The sequence below is a fragment of the Lycorma delicatula genome, chromosome 6, assembly GCF_047948215.1.
Source record: "Lycorma delicatula isolate Av1 chromosome 6, ASM4794821v1, whole genome shotgun sequence".
Taxonomy (NCBI): Eukaryota; Metazoa; Arthropoda; class Insecta; order Hemiptera; family Fulgoridae; genus Lycorma; species Lycorma delicatula.
This window is the reverse complement of record NC_134460.1, coordinates 142,006,531-142,032,399: the sequence shown is the minus strand read 5'-3', so window position 1 is coordinate 142,032,399 and position 25,869 is coordinate 142,006,531. Positions and strand designations below refer to the sequence as shown.

At 29.2% G+C, this 25,869-nt stretch overlaps 1 protein-coding gene across 6 annotated transcripts in view; it reads right to left on the bottom strand.

The window, feature by feature from the left end:
• Ac76E (adenylate cyclase type 2 Ac76E) overlaps positions 1 to 25,869 on the bottom strand; it is a 778,210-nt gene that overhangs the window by 120,216 nt on the left and 632,125 nt on the right. For all 6 annotated transcript variants that reach the window (XM_075368679.1, XM_075368681.1, XM_075368680.1 and 3 more), the window contains 2 exons: positions 12,686 to 12,844; positions 4,271 to 4,406 (listed from right to left, as the gene is read on the bottom strand). In XM_075368679.1, the coding sequence (XP_075224794.1) occupies positions 4,271 to 4,406; positions 12,686 to 12,844 (295 nt within the window). The remainder of the gene's footprint in view (positions 1 to 4,270; positions 4,407 to 12,685; positions 12,845 to 25,869) is intronic.

The window sequence follows — 25,869 nt, the reverse complement described above, 5'->3', positions numbered from 1 at the left end:
TGGTTCACCACATACACATATTTGCTGCCTCGTACAACATATCACTGTGAGTCCGAATCTCTGTCAGCCATAGCAACACAAAAAGGTCGGGATAAACGGACGTATATCCAAATGTGAAATCCAGCTTTTATTTTCGTTGGACACTTTGTTTTACTAAAAGTTAACATGGCGACGCAGAGATAGAAATTCTCCGTTGGGTCGTGTGTTTACCCGGCGACACGCAAGAACACCTAGTTCCTGAAGTTCATCTACAATTTCCTCTTCTTTAGTTTAGTTTAACAAATCCTTGTACAGGATTACACCCTCTGAAGTATTCAGGTGACTATGAGGAGCTACCGAATGTCTTCTTGGCTTTGAGAAGCCGTAACGATTGAACACCGTTGACAATTTCTACAAACAGTCTCACGGTCCTTCTTGTCTCTTTAACCGGTCCTCCAGCTGCTTCCGTGATGTCACGAGATATCACGAAAAAGCTATTTTGAGAGATCACCGTCTTTCTTCTTCATAACTAAATAATTTCTTATTGATTCGCTATTCTTCAGTCGAAACTTAGTAGTTAGTTACCTTCTTTTCCAGATTTCTGCATTCTTCCTTATCGTTGAACTCTTCACTTTTCCTCCTCTTCGCTTTCGAAGACAAAGGCTCTTCAAGACGAGGGTTTTTACGTGCTACGGAAGTTGTGGAAGTAGAAGATTCCATACAACCTATGTTCTGTCAGTTAATATCTCGCAAAGTGCGGGAGGAGAGACGGTTGGGCGTGCCCTAGATCATTGATACTGTCTGGGTCAGTCATCTCCCACAGATCTAAACCTGGCCGGGGAATCAGGTACTGACTGACCCGCGTTACCGACATCTCAGGGCTTGCACTTAGTAGTAAGGGCTACTCTCACCCATGGAACAATCCCTGCCAAGAGCCAAATTGACCGACTCACACTAGACGGCGCAAAACTTTGGCAGAGAAAGCTCACAGGAACCCCTCAACCCAGTTTCACAACCGAGAAAAGGGATAAACATTTCCCGCCCGCCCTCTATTTGTATTATTATTATTATTATTATAAAAAATTATATCCTAAAAATATTTTTTACCGATTTCTTTTTTAGTTGTTTTTTAACTTGTAAATATGTGTTTAATTGGAACAAATTCTTCTTATTTTTATTCTATCTTATTTTTAAGCAGTCTAAATGGATGTAATGGAGGTGAGGTGAGATGAGTAAACGCATAAAAAAACAATTTTTGCGGGAATGGCTAGAAGTAATAATTGTTCGCGTCGTTATTTTACAAGAAGAAATTGCTACAATGCTCTTCAGCCATTGATGAGAGAAGCATAATAAAAAGAAGAGCATAAAATATTTAAATATTTCAGCTTCTGGAACAAGTAGTTACTCGTCAATGTTTAGAAAGCTCAGTTGACTGCAGGGTGGGGTTGAATATTATTATTTATCTGATATTATTTAATTTATTTATCACAATAATTATTTTTAAAATTTAGTTAAATGTGTTTGGTTCTAAATTACTTAAATAAAAATAAATTTAAAAAATATTTTTATTTAACATTTTTTATTTTTATTTAATTTTTTAAATTTATAACTTTTATCATAAAAAGTAAATCATTTTATTACTACCGCGATTTTTCCGTTTTTGGAATTTAATTGCTTATAACTCGAAAACGAAGTCATTTATCAAAAAATGGTTTTCGCCATAGTTTTTCTCGTAACATTTTACATTAAAGTCATATATTACATGACCATCTTCCTATTAAAAAAAAAAAAAAGTTTGATCCAATATGGCGGACAAAAGTCTCACGCGCGTGCGCGCGAACACGCATACACACACATACACACACAATATAATAATAATTTTGTAGCGATGTAGTTCCGTATTGTTTCCACCTATCAGTACCCCTCAATTTTGAAATATGAAGTCGTTTCCATACTTCACCTTTTATGTATTATGCTTTCTAAAGTTTTACGAGTTATAGCAATCACCTTTTATTACTGGTGAATTTAATTTACAAACTGCTCTAACGAATGAATAAATAAATAAAGATAAATTAACTCGTTTTCTTGAAGCAGTGATGAGATATGGACATTTCATTTATTTTATTAACTGGTTAAAAATTTGACTAACCTTTTGATTTCGATGTAGAAAAGGAGTTGCAATCTTTTACTTGTGAAATAAAATAAAAATAAAAATTCCATTGCCAGCGAGGAGTTGAATTCAAGCCTCATAAACTCAGGAACTGAACTTAATGAAGTTAAATTTAGACTTATATATATATTTTTTAATTTTATACCACCACTTTTTAAATAGGTTTTAAAAAGACGATTTAATTTTCCTCGTATATATTTTCTCATACCATTATTAAGTAATCTTTTCAGTTTAATTTCGCAAAAGAGAAAACTTTAATAGTATTTCATAAAAAAGCAAACATTTATATTTTTAGTAGATATGAATTTTAACAGTGAAGTTGAAAGTATAAATTTCTTACATTATTTTTTTTGGCGATATGATAAAGAAAAATGTAGAAATCCAAATGATTTTTCTCAGTTGTTTTATAACAACTAAAGAAACTGTTTTACAGATATTAAAACTGCTTCATTACTTTTAAAAGATCGTTAAAGGCAGGTTTTTAATCTAACGTAATCCGACTTAACGAATCATGGATAATAAAAAAAATAATGCTATCATCTTAATTATTTTGTTGAAAAAGAAATTACTGATTACACATTCGCGTCTGAGTGTGCAGTTTTATAAGTATAAAAGTAAGAAGGTAAGGATAGAATAAGAGGAATTTACAGTATTATCTACAACGGGTTTTGTTAAAGTATTGGGAAGCCGCTTGAGCAAAATGACGAAACTGCTATTCAAAGAATGATTCTCTAACAATCAGTGAAATACCTTTAGCTTTTAAAAATTCTCTTTTACAAAGCTTCTTTTATTTCATTCTATTATTAGATAAAGGATTTGATCAGAATTACGAATTTTCTTAAAATTTGAACAATTAAATCTAAATTATGATGTTGATAAAGAAAAAATTAATCTTATGTTAATTAATTTTATATGTAAAAGGTTAAAATGAATCTCTGATGTTAATTAATTTAATGTTGAAAATTTTGTTTCCTTTAATACCTAGTTAAAATCTATCAAATTTTGATATGTTTTATTTTTAATAAATTTCAAAATTCTTACTTTTTATTTAATTTCTGTAGACTTTATTCAAATAATTTTACTCAGAATTACATTCTCTACAAGTTGTATGTGTTTTTTACACATTTAACAAAATTATTTTACGCCAAACATAAAATGTGTTTTTGTTCCCTTCTTTTTTCTTACCCCATTTTTTTTTTTCAAAGCTACTAAAAATACATTTTCGGAACTTTTTTAAATTTCATATAAAACCACTAAATTTACTATTCCTTACTTTGGGTCGCAAGAATTACAGTCAGGTTTAATTTTACTTCAAGGGCAGAAATCAGGGAAAATCTTTCGCAGCCAAAACTTGGTAACGGAGCCTTTCCAAAACTATATTTATATAAAAACTTTCTTTTTTATTTTCACCAGTAAAACACATTTCCTGAAAATTTGTTACAGTGTTTGTGAATCATTATATATTCGTATAATAATCCTAATAGCATAAAATAAATTTTTATTTTTTCTGAACGTAAAAAAAAAAACTAGCACAATTCTGAAAATTATAAATGTTGATTTTTAACTAATTATATATACTTCAGTCAAATGAACATTACAAAAATTCAAAATTTATATGTAGGTTGACATATTTGATATATATTGGTTTTAATAGGTTTAGCGGTAACAGATATCCAACGCTTCTTTATTACATGGGATGATATTGTGGTAACGTACAAAAATATATGATGATTAAAGCGTTTATATTGTTTTAATTTAGCTGAATATTACTTGATTTGAATAAGGATAAGAATAATTTTATATAAATCCTTATTATATTTATCAATCATCAATATTAAATACTGATACTAACATTAAAGACAGTATTTAATGTTCTAACGCAGTTTTATTTAAAACAACTATAACAGGGAAATTTAATAAAATCTGTGTGTATTTACGTATTGTGTGTGTATGGGTATGTATATATTATGATCAAAATATCTAATAAAATATTTTTGTCTGACCGCAAAAAAGGAGGACGAAATCGGTTACATAGCCAAAAGAAATAATTCCACTTCATAATGGATAAATGGTAATCTCTGGTAATTTATCTTAACCTAATGATTATAAAAAAATACTTACCGGAACGGGTGGTACAATAAGAAATGTTTCAACTTTATGATCGGCTAAATAACCTTCTCTTTTGTCCCCATCTCCTGGTTCAACTAAGAATCTATCATTTAGCTGAAGAAGCGTTGCTTTTGTGATATGCACACGACTGAAAAATGAAATCATTATTTTATTTCAATAAAGTACTGATAAGAATATCAAATAATTTTATATTAGAAGAAGTCTTATAAAAATATATTTTTAAACTAATTTATTTTTGTATTTTTACAATATTTGGAGAGAAACTTTCTTCTATAAAATTTATAACGCAAAGAAAAATTGTAAAATATGTGTTTAATATTTTTAAATGGAAAATATGTAATTTTATTAAAATTATTTAAATAACTTAATTGCTAGTTATTTAATATAACTTAATAGCTATTAGTTATATTTCTTAATAACGACTTGTTATAAAATTGTTATCTTCAACTCGCCTAACAGGCATTTTGGTTGTTGCTAATTTTATTTGCTTCAAAATAGCTTGGTTAACTCTGGACAAATTTAAATAAACATTTTTTTGTAATGGCAAACATAACCTGAAGCGAAAAATATATATCGATTAATAAAAATTCCCATTCTCTCAAAGCATGATTTCTCGGAAATTTAGAAAAACCTACAGGGTATTTAGATTAATATTTATTCTTAATACCAGTTATTGTATTTACCTCAGGCATCCTAACAAAATATTTCAATAGCAAAACACTGGACTAAGAACAATAATTAAGATATTGATATTGCAGGCATTTAAAAAAATTGGTTAATGTGAGTTTTGAATTTAATGTTTAACCAAGTTAATATACTGTATAGTATAATTAATATAAATTAATTTAACTAATTATTGTTTAAGGTGAATAATATTTTAGCACTAATATATGAATAATGTCATTGGCCCTTTTTATAATTTTATTGCACAAATGATTGATAAAAGAAATAAGTGTATATGATAAAATAAAATAAAAAATAAAAAATCTTAAAATAAGTTAAAGGTTTAAATATAGTGTTTTTTTAGTTTTAAAGAAGTTTTTTCTATCTTATTTTTAAAGAATGTCAGATTAAGAAAACCATCAGCTGTGTGTAAAACCAACAATTATTTTAATAATATGGTAAATTTATATGTTTAGCAAAAATAATTTCATCGGTTTTCAAAGCGATATATTCGTCTATCTTTCAATTAGATGTAGTGAGTTTTGTTTCATAATCGGTTTAAATTCATATTCCACTAGAGCAATATCCTAAAATTATTTTTATTACTCGAAACAAGGAGACGTGAGTTATGATTCTAGAGGGATTCATATGTGAATGATGTTTGCTGATATAAATAATAACTGGCATCTAGAAAATGGCAGAACATCTAAAAATTCTATAGTTGATCTTTTATTTACATTTAATCTTTTACATGATTAATCTAAAATTTTTAGACATAATAAATTAGTTTAGTACCAGTTAAAACAGTTTATTTTATTACTTTTCACAGTTTCCTTTTTTTTAAAACTGAATACTTAAGAACTAAACCCTTTTTTGTAAGCATAAATACGGTTATTACATTCATTATACAACATTAACATACGATTCCAATAAAGATAAAAGTTAACTTTTTTCTATTCCTATTAAAAAAACTGTATTGCTAAATATTAAAAACAAATTTCGGTACAACATATCCAATTACAGTATACATCATTTTCTACGCTAAAATTATAGCTTGAAAAATATCAATTTCCATTAATAATATCGCACTCCCAATAAAATACAATAGTAAGTTTGTAAGTATGAATTCTAGAAAAACTTTGAATTTTTTGACCCGACAAAAAACCTAAAAATTTATTCCAGTTATTTAGTTATCTTCGTAATTTTTAACTGATAGTAATCATATTATTTATATAAAACACATGTGACCTTAATTTATCAAAATTTTATATCTATTTGAACAAAAACTTGATGTAAAATATTATTTTAATGGTAAGGAATAACTATTTTTTATGACTTATAAACACGTATTACAAGATTATATTTTTAGCAGTATAGAAGTAGGAATTTAATGACAACCTTGACCTTTGACCCTACAACGCCACGAGATCACCCTTCTACCGCCATGACAAGAAGGTATCTTGTTTCTGACCCTCCTCCATCTTGACCCCTCCCCAACAACCTTGGATTTTATCGCTTATATGGGTAAAAGATGTTCTTCTATCTATCATTATGTTTCGTTATGTACACAGTGGAGGTTCACGAGCGAATAACCGAGGAGATAGCAAAGATTCGAAAGAACATAAAGAGAAAATAAGCGGTTTGCCGCTCGGTTTGACTGAAAGATAACAGGTATATGCGGAGAGCTTTAAATCACCGAACCGATCAACCAACTGGTTGAGAAAATATCGACCAAAGAGATGATCGAAAGGGGAAAGCAAAAAATAAATGGAATCTGCAATTCCGTAGACCATTCGCATCACGCTATGAAAAATAACGATAAGTAATATTAACATGATGATGACGTAAGAACGGACGATTATTTAGTTGTAATGAACTAAAGAAAAATAAAAAAGTGATTGAACCCACCAAAGAGGTCGTAATTAAACATGTGTAGACCGAGTTGAAAGAGCGAATGTAAACTGATAAGACTGATCAACCAGAGTTTACATCTCCTGCTGTTTTGATGTAGAGATGCCGGAGCAGAGCAGGATTGTGCTTTCGTCTAAAAGACTTATATCCTCACGGAAGGATACATTACAAGTGTTACGCTTGATAGAAGAGACGCTTGAAACATCGACAGAAAAGCTGCAGGCTATAGCATGCGGTAAGAATTAATTCGAAGGTAAACTGGCTAGGCAGTACACGCTCGATGCTGTAAGCGATGTAAAAAATAACACCGACGATAATGTTTACCGAATTCATTTCGAAGGGGATGATTTGAAAATCGGAGATAAATCTGTTCATTTCAATTAAGACGATGTAACATTTACAGGTGACAAGATTCCAAGGCACGCGGGGATTATACGAGTTCTTTAATAAGAAGGAATCAAGTCCGTACGTAAATGCTGACGAATACTTCAGAGAGTAGAAAGTGATTCTTATGATTAGAAATGCTCATAGAGCACAGAACTCGATATATGATAGTATAAAATCGAATGTTGGTCCTAAATGCTGAATGTTGAATTTTGGTATTCGAATATAATACGAAAGTTGTTTCGGCACAGAACAACGTAATTGATATATAAGAATGCCGATGGTTTTCGATGAGATCATAAGACCTGTTTACTTAAATGCTCCATTAAATGTTCCGAAACAGCTTTGTGAAAGATTGAAATTGTTGTTGGCTTGAAAAGACGCCGGTTAAGCACGTGTATATATATATATATATATATATATATATATATATATATATATGTATATGAGAGTAAGTAATTTTGCGAGTGTTTTAGGTAAAGCTGAAAACTAACATCGTAACAATAAAAGAAACTAATTAATTTTTTTTTGCCATTGTCGGTTCAGAACTCGATGAAGGTAGTTATATAAAATGGCATGCGTGTACCGAGAGCGTAACAGTTTAAAGAGAAGGAGCAGTTTGTAATTTTTCTCATAAACAACGCTGCGAATGATTTACCTAAGAAAGAAGGATGAGAAATAAATAAACAGGTGTCAATTTTTACGGCCGGTAGAACTTCACATACCTGGTTACCAGTATTGCGGATCAGGAACCAAACTTCAAGAGAGATTGAAGAGGTGACCGGAGTTAAAAAGAGGTAATCCGCTAGACGCTGCGTGCAAGGAGCAGGATATCACATATTCTAATTACTCAGAATCAAAGAACAGGGCTGAAGTGGACAAAATATTGCAGAAAGAGCTTGGAAAAGAATAAGTAAAGTAATCTGACGTCGGTATCGTTGAAATGATTGAGGTAAGGGTAGCAATTAGTACCATGAAAGCAAACAGCAAATTCGGCAGACGAATACGTAAATGTAGTACACGTAAACATGGTAAAGGACTCTTTCTTAAACTCTACTCTGCATGTCACACCGGTTGTAGAATCAAGAGAAAAACGTTGAATGACCCTGACAATGTAGTCGATGAAGAAGATTTCACTCTTAAATGATCTTCCAGCAGACCTCTATCAAATGTCAATTTGTGGAAATTTGTGCTAACGTCATTGTGAAATCACCAATGTGATTTCACCTATTGTGAAACCACATCGCAAGCAGATGTTTAGGAGATACCGGAATCTGCTCCTAAACTCGACTTCACAAATATATACACCAGTCCTCTCCGCAAAAGCAGGAAATTTGGACTACATAGCGCTTGTTTCAATATGGATGGGTTTATATACAAATAGCAGATAATATCAAAAGACTTCTAGGAAGGACGATCGGCTTCATTCGTTTCGATGTACTGACATCAAAGATAAAAAATATCTTACTTCGGACGTGACCAAAACCAAAAAACAGTTATAATTGATGTTGTCGTACTTTGGATTCCCACGATTAATGTGTAGATGATTATGTAAAAAAATCCGTATTTTATGAATGTAGATAACAGTTATTAAGTCAAAACTGTGAAATGGTTTACAATATGTAACAATAATGGAGGGAGTATTTCTCCCAAAACATATTTTTTAAATTGGTACAGATCATTTTGGTGACGTTCAGATTTATTTTATTCTTTGATGAAGATGGAGGCAAAACGTGAAACTCTCTTTCAAGACTTGCTATGATATTTGAAAAAAATTCACTTGAACTGAATCGATGAATAAATGTAGTCGGAAGTCGAGAAAGTAAATCATAAAATATAGGTCACGACGTACACTGAAAATGATGATTAGGACGAATGTCTCTGTGAAACTTTTGGTTATAATTTGAATATTATCAGAGATTAATCAAGCAGGTTTCTGTTGACAGCTTATTAGGTGGATGCGATATCCATAAGAAGAGAGTGGTAGGGAAAATCAAGATAGCGAGATGCGAGGATAAGCCGGTGATACGGCGGGGTCAAGGTGGTGGATGAGCGGGTTCAAATATGGCGTGTTAACATGTGTAGGAGAGGTGGTTGAGTGTGACCTCACTGAGTCAAAGGTCAAGGTTGTTCCTAAATGCCCATTTCTATATTACTTTTTTCTTCGTTTCTTTTGTTGTATTAACTTAATTTTTATTAAACTAATTCTTAACATTTTAACTTAATAACGTACGTTATTTTGTAGCAAATAAATATCAAAGAAAGATGTAACTAAAAGATGTATACGTATATGTAATGTTTTTACTTCCTTGTACAAAGTAAAGGAAGTAGTATTGTGACCGCGAAACATTTCGGTTTTTCATATTTCAACGGAAATATCCATTTTAACCATCCTTGAATCCATTTTGATTAGTTTCGGCTTGATGTCTGTACGTACTTATGTATCTCGCATAACTAAAAATTGTTAGTCATAGGATGTTGAAATTTTGGATTTAGCACTGTTGTAACATCTAGTTGTCCACCTCTCTTTTTGATTGCAATCGAAATTAAAATTAAAATTTTAATTAGTGTAATATTTCGGAATCTTAAAGGGAAGGCACTCGGTTTGAATCAGACTTCATCTCCTTTTGTTTTTTTTAACTTTTATTTTTTATTTTTTTAATATAAATATATTGATTTAATAATTATTAACCTATGATTTAAAAAAAAAACCGTTTTACAATAAATAATAATCCAATGATAAAAAAATTAAAAAAAAATATTAGTGAAATAAAATGTTACGTTTAGATTTAATTTACTAAGCATTTGGCACCGTTGGTATTAATGCAGTTGTATAAAATAAAGTTCCACTTACCAACAATTTTAAAAGTAAATTTCCAAGTACTTTCGGAGCCGTTACTTCATCATCAGGGAGATTTAAGAAATTCCTAATGATGGAGTAACAGCCCCGAAAGTATTGGGATATATACTTTTAAAATTGTTGGTAAGTGGAACTTTATTTTATACAAAATTTTATGTACTTTTAAAAATGTGCAAATGTAATTTAAGAGGCATTACATATGTGTATATCTAATAGATTTGGTGAAACATCTGATTATTTAATATTAATTGAAAATTATAATTTAGAATCGTATTATTTCTGGATTTTCTAGTTTAATTTCTGTTTAATTTTATTTACATTAAAGTTAACTGCAGAGTGGCTGAAAAACAGACCCTCACAAGAACATATACACTGAGGCATATATGCCGATATATCTTTAATAAATTGCAAAAAATTCTTATTTTTTAGTTCATTACTCCTCTGATATATCAGACAATATTCTCCTTAAGTCGGAGTTGATCATTATTTCGTTTATTTGTTTTTTGTTGCCAATCATTTAATCGCTCTTTGGTTTGATATAATTCTTCTGATAGTAATTTGTGGACAGTTCTCTAGTTTTCAAATTTGTTCTCTCTTTATATTCATCATCCTCTCTTAATCTCTTTATTCTTTTCTTCGTCTTAACACTTTCTTCCTCTTTATATTTATCATCTTCTCTTAATCTTAATCTTAATCTTGTTCTTTCTTTGGTTTTAACATTTTCTACCTCTCTATATTTATCATCTTCTCTTAATTTTTTTATTCTTCCCTTTTTCTCAACATTTTATTCCCCTTCATATCCATTTTCTTGTCGTTTTGTTTGAGATATATTCTTCATGTTATCTTTCGCTTTCCTGTATGATTTTTTTTTCATTTTTGATTATTTACCAAATAATCTAATAATAAAAACAGAATTTTTTCAGGAGTTGAGTAAACGGAATAGTTTATTATTATTAACTATTGTTTATACGACACTCCAGATATCTGAAACGTTTGTTAATCAGCAACTCACGATGGTAAGAATAATACTGATTTAATTATACAAGTAATAAAGGGACTTTTATTCTATCCTAATATTTCATGTAAGATTGTTGAACTAATAATTATATAAATATTTGTTGTTAATAAAAACTAATATTTCAACAATTGTGTAACTGTACAATTTATTAAAGAATTGGAGGATCGTATCTCAATTTCATATGAAATAAGCTTAAATGAAGTGCAGAAAAAAGGTGTATATGTAATTTAATAGGCGTACAAGGAAGTCATGGGGTGTCTATATCAGATTTTTTAAATAAAACTTTTTTTAAATAATGAAAATTACTTAATTTTCATTACAAAAGGAGACAGTACAAACTTGTAACTAAAGGGCAAAAATCTCTAGTACTATATTATATTAGTAGGGTTGGGATTTGTTTTAAATTTCAGTGATGTTAATTTATTTATAATTGTTAATAATCAAGATACTGTTGTCTATTATTTAACTTTATAAAAACGAACTATCATATTTTATGGAAATTATATTATTATACAATAAAATTTAAGTTAGTTTGTATCATATGTAGTCAGAGGAAAATGCATTTAATTTTAATCATTTTTGTGAAAATCTTAAAAAAACTGGATTTTAAAGTTTCAGACCGTATATATTTTGAACCCTCATGCAAGTAAAAAAAAATTTAATCTGTGATCATTAGAAATACGAATTACAAATAAATATATGACTTTAAATTTGAGTCAGATGATTGAATGCATGACTTATTATCGTATTAAAACAGTAATAACTTGAATAACTTATTTTTTTCGAAATGGGTGAATAAATTTTTGGAAATTATTTATAGAATTTTTAAACATGGGTACGTAAAATATATACACAGTAAGGTACTGCAGTGTTTTTAATTTAACTATTAAAAGAATTAAAAAGAAAAAGAAAGATTAAAATATTTTTCCATTTTCATTCCTGCATCGTGCTTAAATCTACCTGAAGTATTATGAGGGCATTATATCAACAGTATCTGTTATTTTAATTTTTTTCAGTTTTTAGTTTCACATTGTTTTTAGATATATGATAAAAAAGCTGTGGATAAATTTTCAGAAATATTTTCAAATTTTCAGAAATATTAACTAATCTATATTGTATATACGAGTAAACATACAAAAAGAGAGCAAAATGTTAATTCCATTTTTAGTAATTAAGATATTAACAAAACAACTACAATAATAATAATAATAAAACAACATAAAATTAATAAACAGCAGAAAAATTTTAAATGCAATTACATGCGTTGTTTGTTTATAAACATAATATCAAAAATTTTACTAAAACATTTTAAAATATCATAACTGTGTCAGCACCTCTAAATAACTTTTAAAAATGTACATCTTATGAGAATACACTTATATGTAAACTCATATAATAATATTTACGTTTTTCGTTAAATTCAATTAAGAAAAGACGAAATTAGAACGGAAATATAACTAACAAAAATATTTGTTTGTTATTACAGAAAAGTAAAGTCAGTTATATTTATAAATAGGTTATTTTTTTTTTCTTTTTGTTATTATTTCAAATAGAGGATATGACATCTTACCCTGGAACTCCTCCAGACTCCATATGATTTGCCAATGTAACGTCATCACTCCAAACATCAAATTGCCATTTACGTAACCCTAATACACCACATAAAACGTTTCCAGTATGAATTCCGATACGCATATCCACGTTGAAGCTTGTTGCTTCTCTTACAAACCTGTAAAAAAATATATATTAATTTTTTAGGTGTTTTATTTAGTTTAAATTAAACGTTTTGTAATTATTTGAGAATAAAGTAAAAATTAAAAAATATAAAATTGAGAGATACTTGTTCGACATAGATTTTTTTTTTGTTAAAGCAGTAAATTACTTCAAAAAAACAAAATAAAACGTAGTTTCTTTAATAACTCATTTTTCACTGTATTTTTGAAAATTCAGTATTGCTTTAAAACTTTTATTATTTATATTTACATAACTGTTAATTGTGATATATAGCGACTGTGTAGGTAGCAAGTTGGCAGTGTTTACAACCTCAACCAAAAATTTACTTTATACGAGAAATATAAATAGTAAAAATAATAAAGAACAAATAAATGAACGAATATTTATTAACACTATTCTACAAAAAAAAAATTATTTCATAGCATTTTTAGGTGATGAAATAAACGGATGGAATACAGGATATGAGAGATAATCTGTTTAAATGCATTGCTGATTAGTTACAATCGGTTATTCTAGATTATCCTAAAGGATTTTCTTAGTTAGATTTTTAATAGTTGAATAGATTTTATCGTAATTTATATTACAGCAGATTTATCATCACAAATGATTGTGGGACAATTGCGCATGGAGATAATTTCGCATAATCCGGTTATATGTGTAGAAATGAGAATGTTTAATTTATTTTTAAATGTAAATATGCGTAATAAGGCTTAGCCTTAAAATAAAATAGCATTATTACTAAATATAAATTATGTTAAAATAATACAAATTAAAAAAAAAACATTTTAAACAAAAAATAAAAACAAAACTTTTTTAAGAAATAAACAAAACTTATTATTTACCTACAAAATCTACTTAATACTGGATTTTCACGATAAAATTTTGCTTATGCAATTTCAAAAATTGCGCTGACTTATGAAAAAACTTAGGCCTATTGATATTTGTAAGTTTGAACATTTTTTATAAAAAAAGAAAATTGTTTCAAAACGAATGTATTGAAAAACCCTGGCATCTGTCAATTTTTACGGCATATGCGATGACATAATTTAAGCTCTTACCTTAATGAAAATTACTTTTACATACATCATTTTATTTATATATATATACATTTAATACTGATATCTATATCAGTTTGAAATACTTTGATCTGATCAATAAAAATTCTATAAATGTATCACTTTGCCAAGGCATCATAAAGTATTAAATAAATAGATTTAAAAAAAAATGGGTTATTTGAACACAAATTTTTAAACAAAATTTTACATTTTCTCTTTCACTTAAGGAGATTATAACTGTTACATTATGGAAAAATGATTTTTATTTTCTTGTACAAAGTAAAGGAAGTATTGTAATGGCAAAAAATGTTAGTTTTCAGATTTCAACGGAAATGTCCATTAAAACCATTTCTGAATCCAATTTGACTAATTTCGACATGACGTCTGTACGTAAGTATGTATCTTGCATAACTCAAAAACGAATAGCCGTAGAATGTTAAATTTTGGATTTAGGATCTGCTGTTACATCTAGTTATGCGCCTTCCTTTTTGATTGCAACCGATTGGACCAAAATTGTCCAAAAAAGCCCAAAATGCAAATTGTTTTGGATTTTGGACTTTTTCTTAACTGCAGTAAAAAGCCCATTGACAGCTTTTCAACGATATATGATAGGTGGTACTTATTTTCATTGGTTCCAGAGTTATACCCAAATAAAATGTTAATTAATGACATTTTGATCTTAGAAGGGAAAGGTATTCCAATCAGACTTCATATTCTTTTTATTTAATTTTTTTTTAGTTAAATACATTTATTTATTAATAATTAACCTCTGATAGTAAAAATAAAATTTACGAAAAATAATAATTCAATAATAATAATAATAATAATAATAATAATAATAATAATAATAATAAAATATCAAAGTTATAAATGAAATAAAATTTTATGTACTCTTCAATTTAAAAAAAAAAATGTGTACGTGTAATTTAATACGCGAACAAGGAAGCTATGTAATGTCTCCATCAGATTTCGTTTAAAAATAACACAGATATGATGAAGAAACAGTAAAAAATAACCATTTTACGGTATCAATTTTTGAAGTACGATTGCCCATTTTGCAAACAATATTTTTCATCAAAGGGGTTATTTCCGATCATTAATAAAATTGATACGGTTTTAAAACACTCCAGTAAATCTTTTTACTCTTTGATTATAAGATATTTATAGTTAAACTCTAACAACAATTAAAAAAAAGAAAGATTAATTCAATCATTCTCTCTAATAAACAAGCTACTTAACTAGATTTCATGATTGCAGGTTAAAGATTCTCTGACTGTTAAACAAAGGAATATAGACGCCAGTATCCATATTCTACCATACTGTACACATTTTTTGATTCAATATAAGTATTTTTAACAGACTTCAAAAAGAGGATGAGGTTTCGAATGCATTAATGCAACTAGTCTGTAAACATAACACAACACACGCATGCACGCACGAACACACACACATAATTTAAGTCCTAAATAATAATCAAACATTTACTAACTGTAAAGAGTAAAATTACTTTTTTAATTGTCTGATAAAGAAAAAACTTATTATATTTATCAAGGAAAAATAATACTTGCTTATTAAGGACTTATGTGATATTACAAATTATCTGCATTAATAAGTTTCATAATGACATATTACTTGGTCAAAAGTAAATAAAATACGTTTCTGGCAAATTTTAGTAATTTGCGAGCGAAAGGATAACCGTCACAAAAAAAAATATATCAATATGCAACTTTATTTTGAAAATAACAGTATATTTTCTTTTATCTAATCCGATCAGATTTTTAAGGAACAAACAGTTCGTTGTTGAATTCAATAAATTCACACACACACACACACACACACACACACACACACACACACACACACACACACACACACACACACACACACACACACACACACACACACACACACACACACACACACACACACACACACACACACACACACACACACACACACACACACACACACACACACACACACACACACACACACACTTATATGTGTATAATATGTTTATGGACATTTTTTTCTCGAATTTTGATTTTACTTTCGGATTCAGGATTGCAAATCAAGTATTAAGGTCTCAAAATAGCGGAAAAATTAATTTTTTAATAATTGAAAAAAAAAGATTCCATAAGAATCGTCGAAACACGAGATATGTAGCGTACCTTTGTTAGATATGAATTAATAATTAAGAGATCAGTAATCTATATCTATATCTGTACTACTATATAAAGTAAAATGCCCTGTTCTTTTTTCTTTAATGAATATCTGTAAAATATTTGAGAAAAAGGTTTTTTGTTTGTTCAGGATAAACAAAATAAATACTTCATCAATCGCAACCAAATCATTACCCATGTTTCTTGGCATACCAAGAAACAACCTTCTCTAGGTGAGGTTTTTAAATATATTTCATCATGAAAAATCTCTAAAAAAACATAAACTTAGACGAATTGAATTAATGAACCGTCAGTCTTTATCACTGTGTGAACTGGGTTTAAACTGAATGATTCAAATGAATAATATTACAAAAATAATAGAATTAAATTTACGTTCAATAAAATAATATTAAATAAATTTCTGTTTAAAAATAATGGACTTCCCGTGGGAACTGACCCCGTTAGGGAAGACACCTTCCATGTGATAGTTTCGGTCGCCATGCCACCCCCTCCGTATCTAGGGAAGGTTTAAAGCCATAAACCGAGGTCCTAGCTCCCTTGAAGGTTAAGAAATTAAAAATATTCATTATTTCTTGATCCCCAAGGAGAGTGACGCTGTGAAAAAAATATATTCATGAAGGAAAGAATACATAAATCCTTTTACTTCTTTATTATATTTCTACTACCACAGCAAAGAAATAATATATGCATTTTTCGTCGTCAAAGATGTGTGTACTTTAGTTTCCATAGATACTATAATTCTCTTTTTTGTAATTTAGTTTCTTTTTCTAGTTTTTATGAAGCCTAAATACTACAATTATTATTTATCTGTATTATTCTCATAATCATGAGGATAACGTACAGTGCGAGATTCCAGGGGTGCAGCTCTCCGGGTAGATGAGAATGGCGATCAAAGCAAGCTATTATTAGGATGTCCAAGGCCCCGATCCCCCTGGAGAATTGGACATAGGCCATGCGAGCTCTGCAGCTATGGAATAGGCCCCTTAGCCTCGGGAGGCTCCGAGGAGCCCCTAAGTTGGCTTCGGGATTCACCTGGGCTAATCTGAGCCCCGAAGGTCCAGGTTCCGGCTAAACGGACCGATTAGTAATATTAATAATAAGAAGAATGTTCGTTCGGGAAAGTCTTACAAAACTTTTCATTGCAAACTGTATTAAAGGCACTTAGAATGTGTTAAAAATGGGTTCCGGTTGAAAATCCTGCCGGTGGAGCTCTGATAACCGGTAATTACTACACACTCTAAGAAATACTATGAGATCGGCATTTCATAAAAATTATATCATTGATTTTTAATATTTTCAAAAATTGCTGCAAATATTTTGAAAGATGCTTTATGTGTTCGTTTATCTAGTGCAAATCTAATAAAAAATATAAATGGAGTTTCATACATTAAACTGACTGCATGAAACTTACGTATTCAAATATTTTGAGTTGGAAGATTTCATTTATCACTAACAGAACAAGATGCTATAAATAGGGTTTTACGTAAGCAACAAACAATTCATGTAACAAATAAAAATAAAGATTATAACCAATAATATTTATTTGGTTAATAATATCAAAATTCGTAATATTTGTTGTATTTTATTTGGTGCAAGAAAAGTCATTTTTTTAAGTATGTGTATACATTCATTTAAAAAGTGAACTTTTTTGAATATATTTTACCACTAGCCCATCGGAATTAGTTTAAATTAATATTTGAAAAGAAAGGTATTTATATTAAATAATATTTAATATACCTGAACGGACTATTCAATTCGTTTTTTTACCCAAAATATAATTTTACACAGTAACTTTAAGAAATTAAGAAAAAAAGTACGGATTTGGAATTTTTTTGACAAGGATATCGTCGTATTTTAGTCTCCGTTATAAACTGAACTCTCTTGTAACTTTCTCAATGTATTGATAAACCATACATTATTTAAAAACTAGCCGGTCAGGGATCGCTTCGCTCACCCGATTGCCTAGTCATGGGGCTGCACCCCTTGGGCCCCCGACGCGTTCATTATCCTCATGGTTGTGACAGTATCAAATATTTTACAGATATTCATTAAAGAAAAAAGAACAGGGCATTTTACTTCATTATATTTTTGTTTTCATGGTGAAAGAAGTATAATGAAGTAACACACAGAAGTGTGTGTGTGCGCACACACACACACACACACACACACACACACACACACACACACACACACACACACACATATATATATATATATATATATATATATATATATATATACACACATCGCCCGGAGTATAGGGCCACGATCTGTGATTTAAAATATTTCCTGAGATAATAAAAATTTATCCTGATAAGTTGAAAGCAATCGCTTGTTTAGTTCTCGCGTGATGCTGTTGTAAACAGACAGATCCAGAAATTTCGCAATTATATATAAGATATCTTTATTTCATTAATTTCTCTCTTACAACTATTACAAAACGTTACGAAACAGGAATATTATACGAAAGATATATTACATTTTAAAACATAAATTAAGAAACAAGTGTTTTCATATCAAAAATAAAATTAGTTTTTCTCCTTATACACTAAATAGAAACTGATTATGAAATAAATATTTTATGAAATTCAATTATTTTGTTAATAAGATTGTTTTATTACCTCAGGGATCGCAAATGCCAAAGATTTTTTTTTGGGGGGGTTTGATCAACAATGGACTGATTATGATATTAAGTAATAAAACTGCAGCCTGTTCTATAAGAATTTTAATTAGGCAAATTACTTTTTTTAATTAAAAGGTTTATTATTTTTGTATTATTATTATCTTTTAAAATTGCTTACTAGTGTTCAGCCTTGCCGAAACTCACTGATTTTCAGAGTACAATGTACCACATACGTTCGATTAATGAGTATATCCTACACATAATCATCAAATTTCAACTCGCTCACCACTGTGACTCACTACATAATCGGTATTAACTGTATTCATTATTTTAAATTAATTTGACGATAAAACAATAATGCTTGTTATTTAAATAAATAATGTTTTGTTAATCCGAACTAAAACTTTGTGTAATGTTAGATTAAATCTATTATGTTCATCTAAAATCAATTAAAAGTAAATTAACAATTTTCTTAACTAGATAATTTAAACTGAATAATATTAAATCCTTCTAAAACCAAATAAATAATTAATTAAAATGTTTCCTAAATAAATTAATAAAGCAAATTAATTTGAATACAAAATTATAAATAAACTTGTTAGCTTGTTATCTCCAGTGCACTCTAGAGATCACAGCTGCAACTAATCTGTAAATATTTATTAGTAACTAGAGAGATGTTGCAACCTAATAACAGACTCGAACTACTAGACTGTCGATAACCTATAGGGATTAATATCTCTTAACTTCCACGTCTATATAATAAAGTGGTTATCAGTAGTTCTTTAATCACATATCTTATCATATCTTGCAGTTTTGTTACTGAGAGAAAAGTTAGTTCGCAATAGTTAAAGTAATATTAACAAGAACGAATAATAATTATTATAACATTGAGAGAAATGTAGAATTGGAATTAAAATAAAAACTTTGTTATGAAAATAAATATTCTTGGTTTTATGGTACAACGAAATATTTAGTGACCTGTAGATAAAATCCCATTATTAACCTCTTTATTGCTTGATTTACCAGATTCATTAAAATAAAATAAAATTAATAAATAAAAATAAAAATAAAAATTTCTATTTAATAATTTAAATGTAACTATATCTCACTTTTAAACACTTTGTAAGAAATTTAGAAAAGTAAAGCTTTTATTTATATATTTTTTAGAGCAAAGAAGTTGTAAATAAAACAATTTAAACATAAATTATGCAAAACATTTCACGTAAAATTTTATTATCAAAAAAAAATATTTTTTGTTTAACAAAATGGGCATCAATTTAAAGATTATAAAGATTAAAAGTTTAAGAATTTACAATACTACTAAATATAAATAATAAATCAATTTGTTCCGCTTTATAACTTGAAAAAAAATTTAAAAAGAGGTCAAAGAGGATTACAAAGGTACCTTGAACGTTTAATATCTTGAATAAATAACAGCTTAATGTACAGTAGCTCTGCGGGTTTATTAGTTTTATCCGTTTTTAAAACAAAAAGAGAAGCATTTGAAGGATTGCTTCAAACATTCATTTGAAACAGTAACAACTTTTGTAAATAGATTTACCCTGTGGTGTAAATAAATCTATTTACAAAATGTGTTGAATGTGTTCAACACATCAAAATATAACTTTTAATAAACCGCTATAAAAAGCAAACAATCTCTTTCAAATCTTTGTTTTTCGATATTTCTATAATGTCTGTAGAATAGTTAATAAAAATCACTAAATTAATAAGGCTTAATCTGGTGCCGAGTTGAAAATACCTAAATTTATGAAAGTTTAGTTTTAAAAAAAAAAATCTTCCATTATTTTTGAAAAATATTTTATTTGTACTTAGAATAAAAAAATTCTACCCATTTGATGAGGATTAGTTTTCACAAAGGAAAAGCAAACACCAGAAAATTAGTGAAAATAAAAAAAGGAATTCAGGAAAATATATTTCTGAATATGAGCTTTTAGGAATTCGAGGTTTTGTATTAATTATATATTACGATTTCCAATAATTTTCTTGTATGTTCTCATAAAAATAAAAATAAAAAATCTTGTGCAGTTTTGCGCACGAAGACCGACATCGTTTCCGACCCCCTAACTATTTCGCAGTTAGAGCGAAATCAGAAACTCACTGATTTTTAGACTACAACGCACTAGATACGTTCGATTGACGAGTAGACCTTACACACAATCATAAAGTTTCAACTCACTCACCACTGTGACTCACTTTATAAGCGCGAATGCAAAATACTCCACTACACAGTCAGCGTAACCTCAAACTGAGATTATGTTGTCTCTTATCAACCTTAAATTGAGTGTAACCCAAGAACGAAGAACGACTCAACCAATCTTCAACAAGTTTTCACATGCTGAACTTCACATACATTATTACAGTATTTCAAAACTTCAATGAGATATATCTAGTACTTCTAGAGGTTTTCGTGCCATTAATTTTATATATATATATACATACAAGAGTATATATACTTTTTTATTTATATTATCAATATATATAAACATAAGGAGTTTATATTTTATATATATATATATATATATATATACACCAACAATTTAAAAAATGTAACTCCTAGTACGGAGCTGTTACTCGATCTTCAGGGATTTTCTAAAACGATGTTAATTTAAATTCAAATCAATAATCGTTTTTAAATTAAACTGTTATGTTCACAATAGTAGGTCGTCAAGAATAAAATTAATTCGTACGTCAATAAGACAGTAACGTCACGTTTGTAAGTAGTTTGCGACTATTATCTTTGATGTAATAGTCGACAGAAGAGACAATAGTCGCAAACATAATGCAAACATGACGTTACTGTCTTACTGACGTACGAATTAATTTTATTCTTGATGACCGACTGTAATGAATATAATAGTTTAATTTAAAAACGATTGATTTGAATTTAAATTAACATCTTTTAGAAAATCCCTGAAGATGGAGTAACATCTTCGAAAGTACTAGGATTTACACGTTTTAAAATTTTTTGTAAGTGGAAACTTAATTTATACAACTGTATTAATATCAACGTTGCCAAATGCTTAGTAAATTAAATAAATAAATATTTTAAGTGAATAGTATTATCGTATCAAAAATGTAAAGAAAATTCAATTTCACCCGCCACTCCAGCGTGCGAGTGAAAGTAATAACTACTTTTTTTCGAAAATTAGGTAAAAAAAAAACGTTGAATATCAGAATAACATCAGATTATATATTACACTATAACAAATCGATATAAATCAATGATAACAATAATAAAATGAAAATATATTCACAGTTTATGTAAACAATACAATTTCCTCGTTTAAAAAATTCTCCACTAATATTATCTGTAGAAGACAGAATAAAACTATTAAAATAATTTCCTTTAAAAGAAAATAAAAATAGAATCATCGAATTATAAATCTGGTCATTTTTGGATATACATTAAAAAATATCATTTCGGACTAATTGAGAACATTTTTATTTATCTTTTAAAATCACTTACCATAGTTTAAAAATTTTAATATTTAGACTATGAAAAAAAGAAGAATAATTTTAACCAATCAAAACTTATTAATTAGATTTGTACAATCGCATTCCAGATTTTCTGGCTAGCACAAATCAGTAGTATTCAATGTTCCCTTCATACGAATTAAAAAAAAAAAAAAATCTATTAGTGAAGAATCAATATTACATTGATCAGTTATAAATGTTTAAAGCATTAAAAAATAATTAAATTTTCAGTAACTAAAAACAACAGATCGGCTTATCACAACAAGAAAACTAATTTAAATTGACATATCTGAATTTACAGTAATTAGTTGAACCTATATTATATTTTTTGAAACAGTAAAACCGTACAAATCTATTCTGATAAAGGAAAAAGTATAGTAAAGGAATAAGTATTACAGAAATAAAATTTCCAATGTATGTTTGTTAAGTTTTGAACTGAAATGCATTTCTTTAATAAGGTCATGTTAAGTTGTACATCAAATAATTACAAACATTATGGTACGAATAAATAGTTTAATCTTAAAGTATAATACTAGGTAGCTTTTATATTTTTTAAATTAAATCGAAGTCATAAATATACAATTTTCAATAATTTTTTTTTTGCATTTTTTTACTCCCGAAATCTTTTCTGCTAATAGACAATAACATTTTTTATCAGTACAATTATAAACTTAGTTCTTAGAATTATACATCACACAACGTTTAACAGTTCGATTACCATGTTGAATGTTTATTTTTTTTTAATTTTATTGTCTCATTTTACTATTAAGTCAACATTTATTTTAAGTCAACATTTAAAAAAAAAATAATATTACTCAATAGTTTTATTTTTATTCATTTTATTTTAACATCACTAATTAATTTTTCATTATAAACATGAACATTTTACAACAATCTTACATTTTTACTTTCTTAGTATCATATGTTTATAACTTTGCTGCAGAAGGAAATGACGGTAATCAATCAAAAAATGCTGTATAGATTTATTGCATTTCTCGACTTTTCATGAGCCAGGAACCTCAAAAAACAAAAAAAAAAAAAAAAAAAAAACATTGTTTGGTAATTTTTGTACATTCCTACGTACGAACTTTACATGTAACATAAACGTGTGTTGGCGTGTATGAAACTTAATAATTTTTGACTGGATAAACCGACTTTGATGAAATTTTCTACAGAGATTCGTGCATATGGAGAAATTTGTTTCTAAAATTTTGGGTTTAGTAGGTTTTTTTGGGGGTTGTTTTATAAAAATTTTGCAAACATAACCTCACTTTATATTAAGTTTAATACATGCCTGCATGCTTATCTTAAAATTAAAAAAAAATTTCTACTTTTCCAAAAATCGAAAAGTTTAGCGGGTATGGTTGAAATGTTCCGGGATGTCTTAGAGGAACACCCCGATATACTAACCGAGTGCCCCGTGACGGCTGTGAATGGGGTGGAAGAGGCCACCCAGACCCATTCTATTGTTTCTGATGTGGCCTCTCAGACGGAGGACACTGGTGTAACCTTGGCGCCTAGCCCTCGTACGGCTGTGCGGCAGGCACTAGATAGTGATGTGGATGTGGTGCCATGGACCTGGCCGGTGGGGCGGTGACTGTAGGTAGAATAAACTTTGTGGTGACTGTGGATTTCTCTGAGGGCGACAAATGGTCAGTTACCGGTATGGTGGAGTCAGCTCCGCTAGTTCTAGCTGAGAACTCCAACGTTTGTTTTTGTGGCCCTCAAGGTTAGGTGGGACTACACCTCCAAAGGTGGCCGGGTAAGGTGACCTCAGTAAGGTGGCTCGGAGGAATTCTAATTCGCTCTCCGGGTACAGTTAGACGTGACTTCGATGGCTGTTACGGGGAGTCACGTCCAGGTGAGGAAGCCACTCTCGTTGATTGGTCGGGGACTCCCTTGCGTATTCAACATCACGGAGCAAAGTAAGACCGTAGTCCCGGTGGCGATCCCTTTGGGGTTCCACATTTGAGGCGTGTCTTGAAGACCGGAGTTCCAATGGGGGGATCCCTTGGGGTCCCCTCATTAGGGCATGGCGTATAATTAAAAGACCAGTCCCGGCTACCTGGGGATAACTTTAGTTCCCAACGAGCTAGTTTGAGGCCATGGCACCCCCTGGACCTGAGTAAGTGCTTCATTGGGAATCCAGCACCCAAGCGTGGCGGGGGGGGGGGGGTGTGGAATAAACCAATGATGTATTCAAAAAGAAAAAAAAAATGTTTTGACACTTATTATTATTGTTTGCTGTTGTCATCATTATTATTGTGATTGTGATTACTATTTTTATTATTTTTGTTTACTATTATTATTATTGATTTGACTTGTTTTATTTATGTTTAAAAACCAATTGGCTGTAATTATATAAAAATTTTCAAATATCCTCTCAATATCCTGATTGGGCGCGAACACACGACAATATTAATATAACGCTTGTTTATGTGCTAAAAAAATTCGGGTCCTAAAAATCGGCCTGATTTTTCATAGAAATTCAAATATACGTTTTTTACTTCCTTGTACGAAGTAGAGGAAGTATTGTGATCGCGAAAAATGTTGGTTTACAGATTTCAACGGAAAAATTCATTTTGACCATTCCTGAATCCATTTTAAGTAGTTTCAGCGCGACGTGTCTATGTACGTACGTACGTACGTATCATGCATAACTCAAAAACGATTAGCCGTAATGTTGAAATTTTGGATTTAGGACTGTTGTAACATCTAGTTCTGCACCTCCCCTTTTGGTTGCAATCGACTGGACCAAAATGTCCAACAAACCCCAAAATTCTATACAAAATTGGATTTTGGACGTTTTCTTAACTGCGGTAATAAGCCCTAATTGAGAGCTTTTGAACGATTATCGTAAGTGGTGCTTATTTTCACTGGTTCCAGAATTACAGTCGAATAAAATTTTTATTAATGAAACACTTGGATCTTACAAGGGAAAGGCACATCGGTTCGAATTCGATTTCATTTCCTTTTTTTTTAATTTTTTATTTCTTTTGTATTTTAAATATATTGATTTATTAATAATTATTAATCTCTGTTGTAAAAACAGTTTTACAATAAATAATAATTTAAAAATAACAATAAAAAACAATATAAAATAATAGCAGATGTTATTAATGAAATAAAATGTTATGTACTTTACATTTGAAAAAAATGTGTACAAGTAATTAAGTAGGCGTAGAAGGAAGTCATGTGGTGTCCGCATAAGATTTTTTAATTCAATTATTAGAGTTAAATTTTACAAATTATGTAGCAGGAGAATAAGGATTAGCGAGAAAAATAGCATGAATACTTGGGAGTAATAGAATGGAAGGGTTTTCGGTCCATTGTAGGAACTTCTAGAAAATTTTGTTTCCACTTTCACGATACGGATCTTCTTTGATGTGGTGATCTAAACAGTTCTCTTTGATTAAATATGGGCTGGTTCAGTTGATTGTTTAATAATACGTAGAAATTTAACTTTTGTTTTTAACTATTGATATTGGATAAGAAACTCTTTGAAAGTTATAGCGGTTATTTAGTAATATAATTAATTGTTACGTTAAACAGTTTGCAACTAACTACATACGCATAAAATAAGATAGTTGTTATTTTGTATCTTACTCTCGTGTGTGTGTATGTATATATAAAAATTGAATATTTGTTTGTTTGTACCGTATGC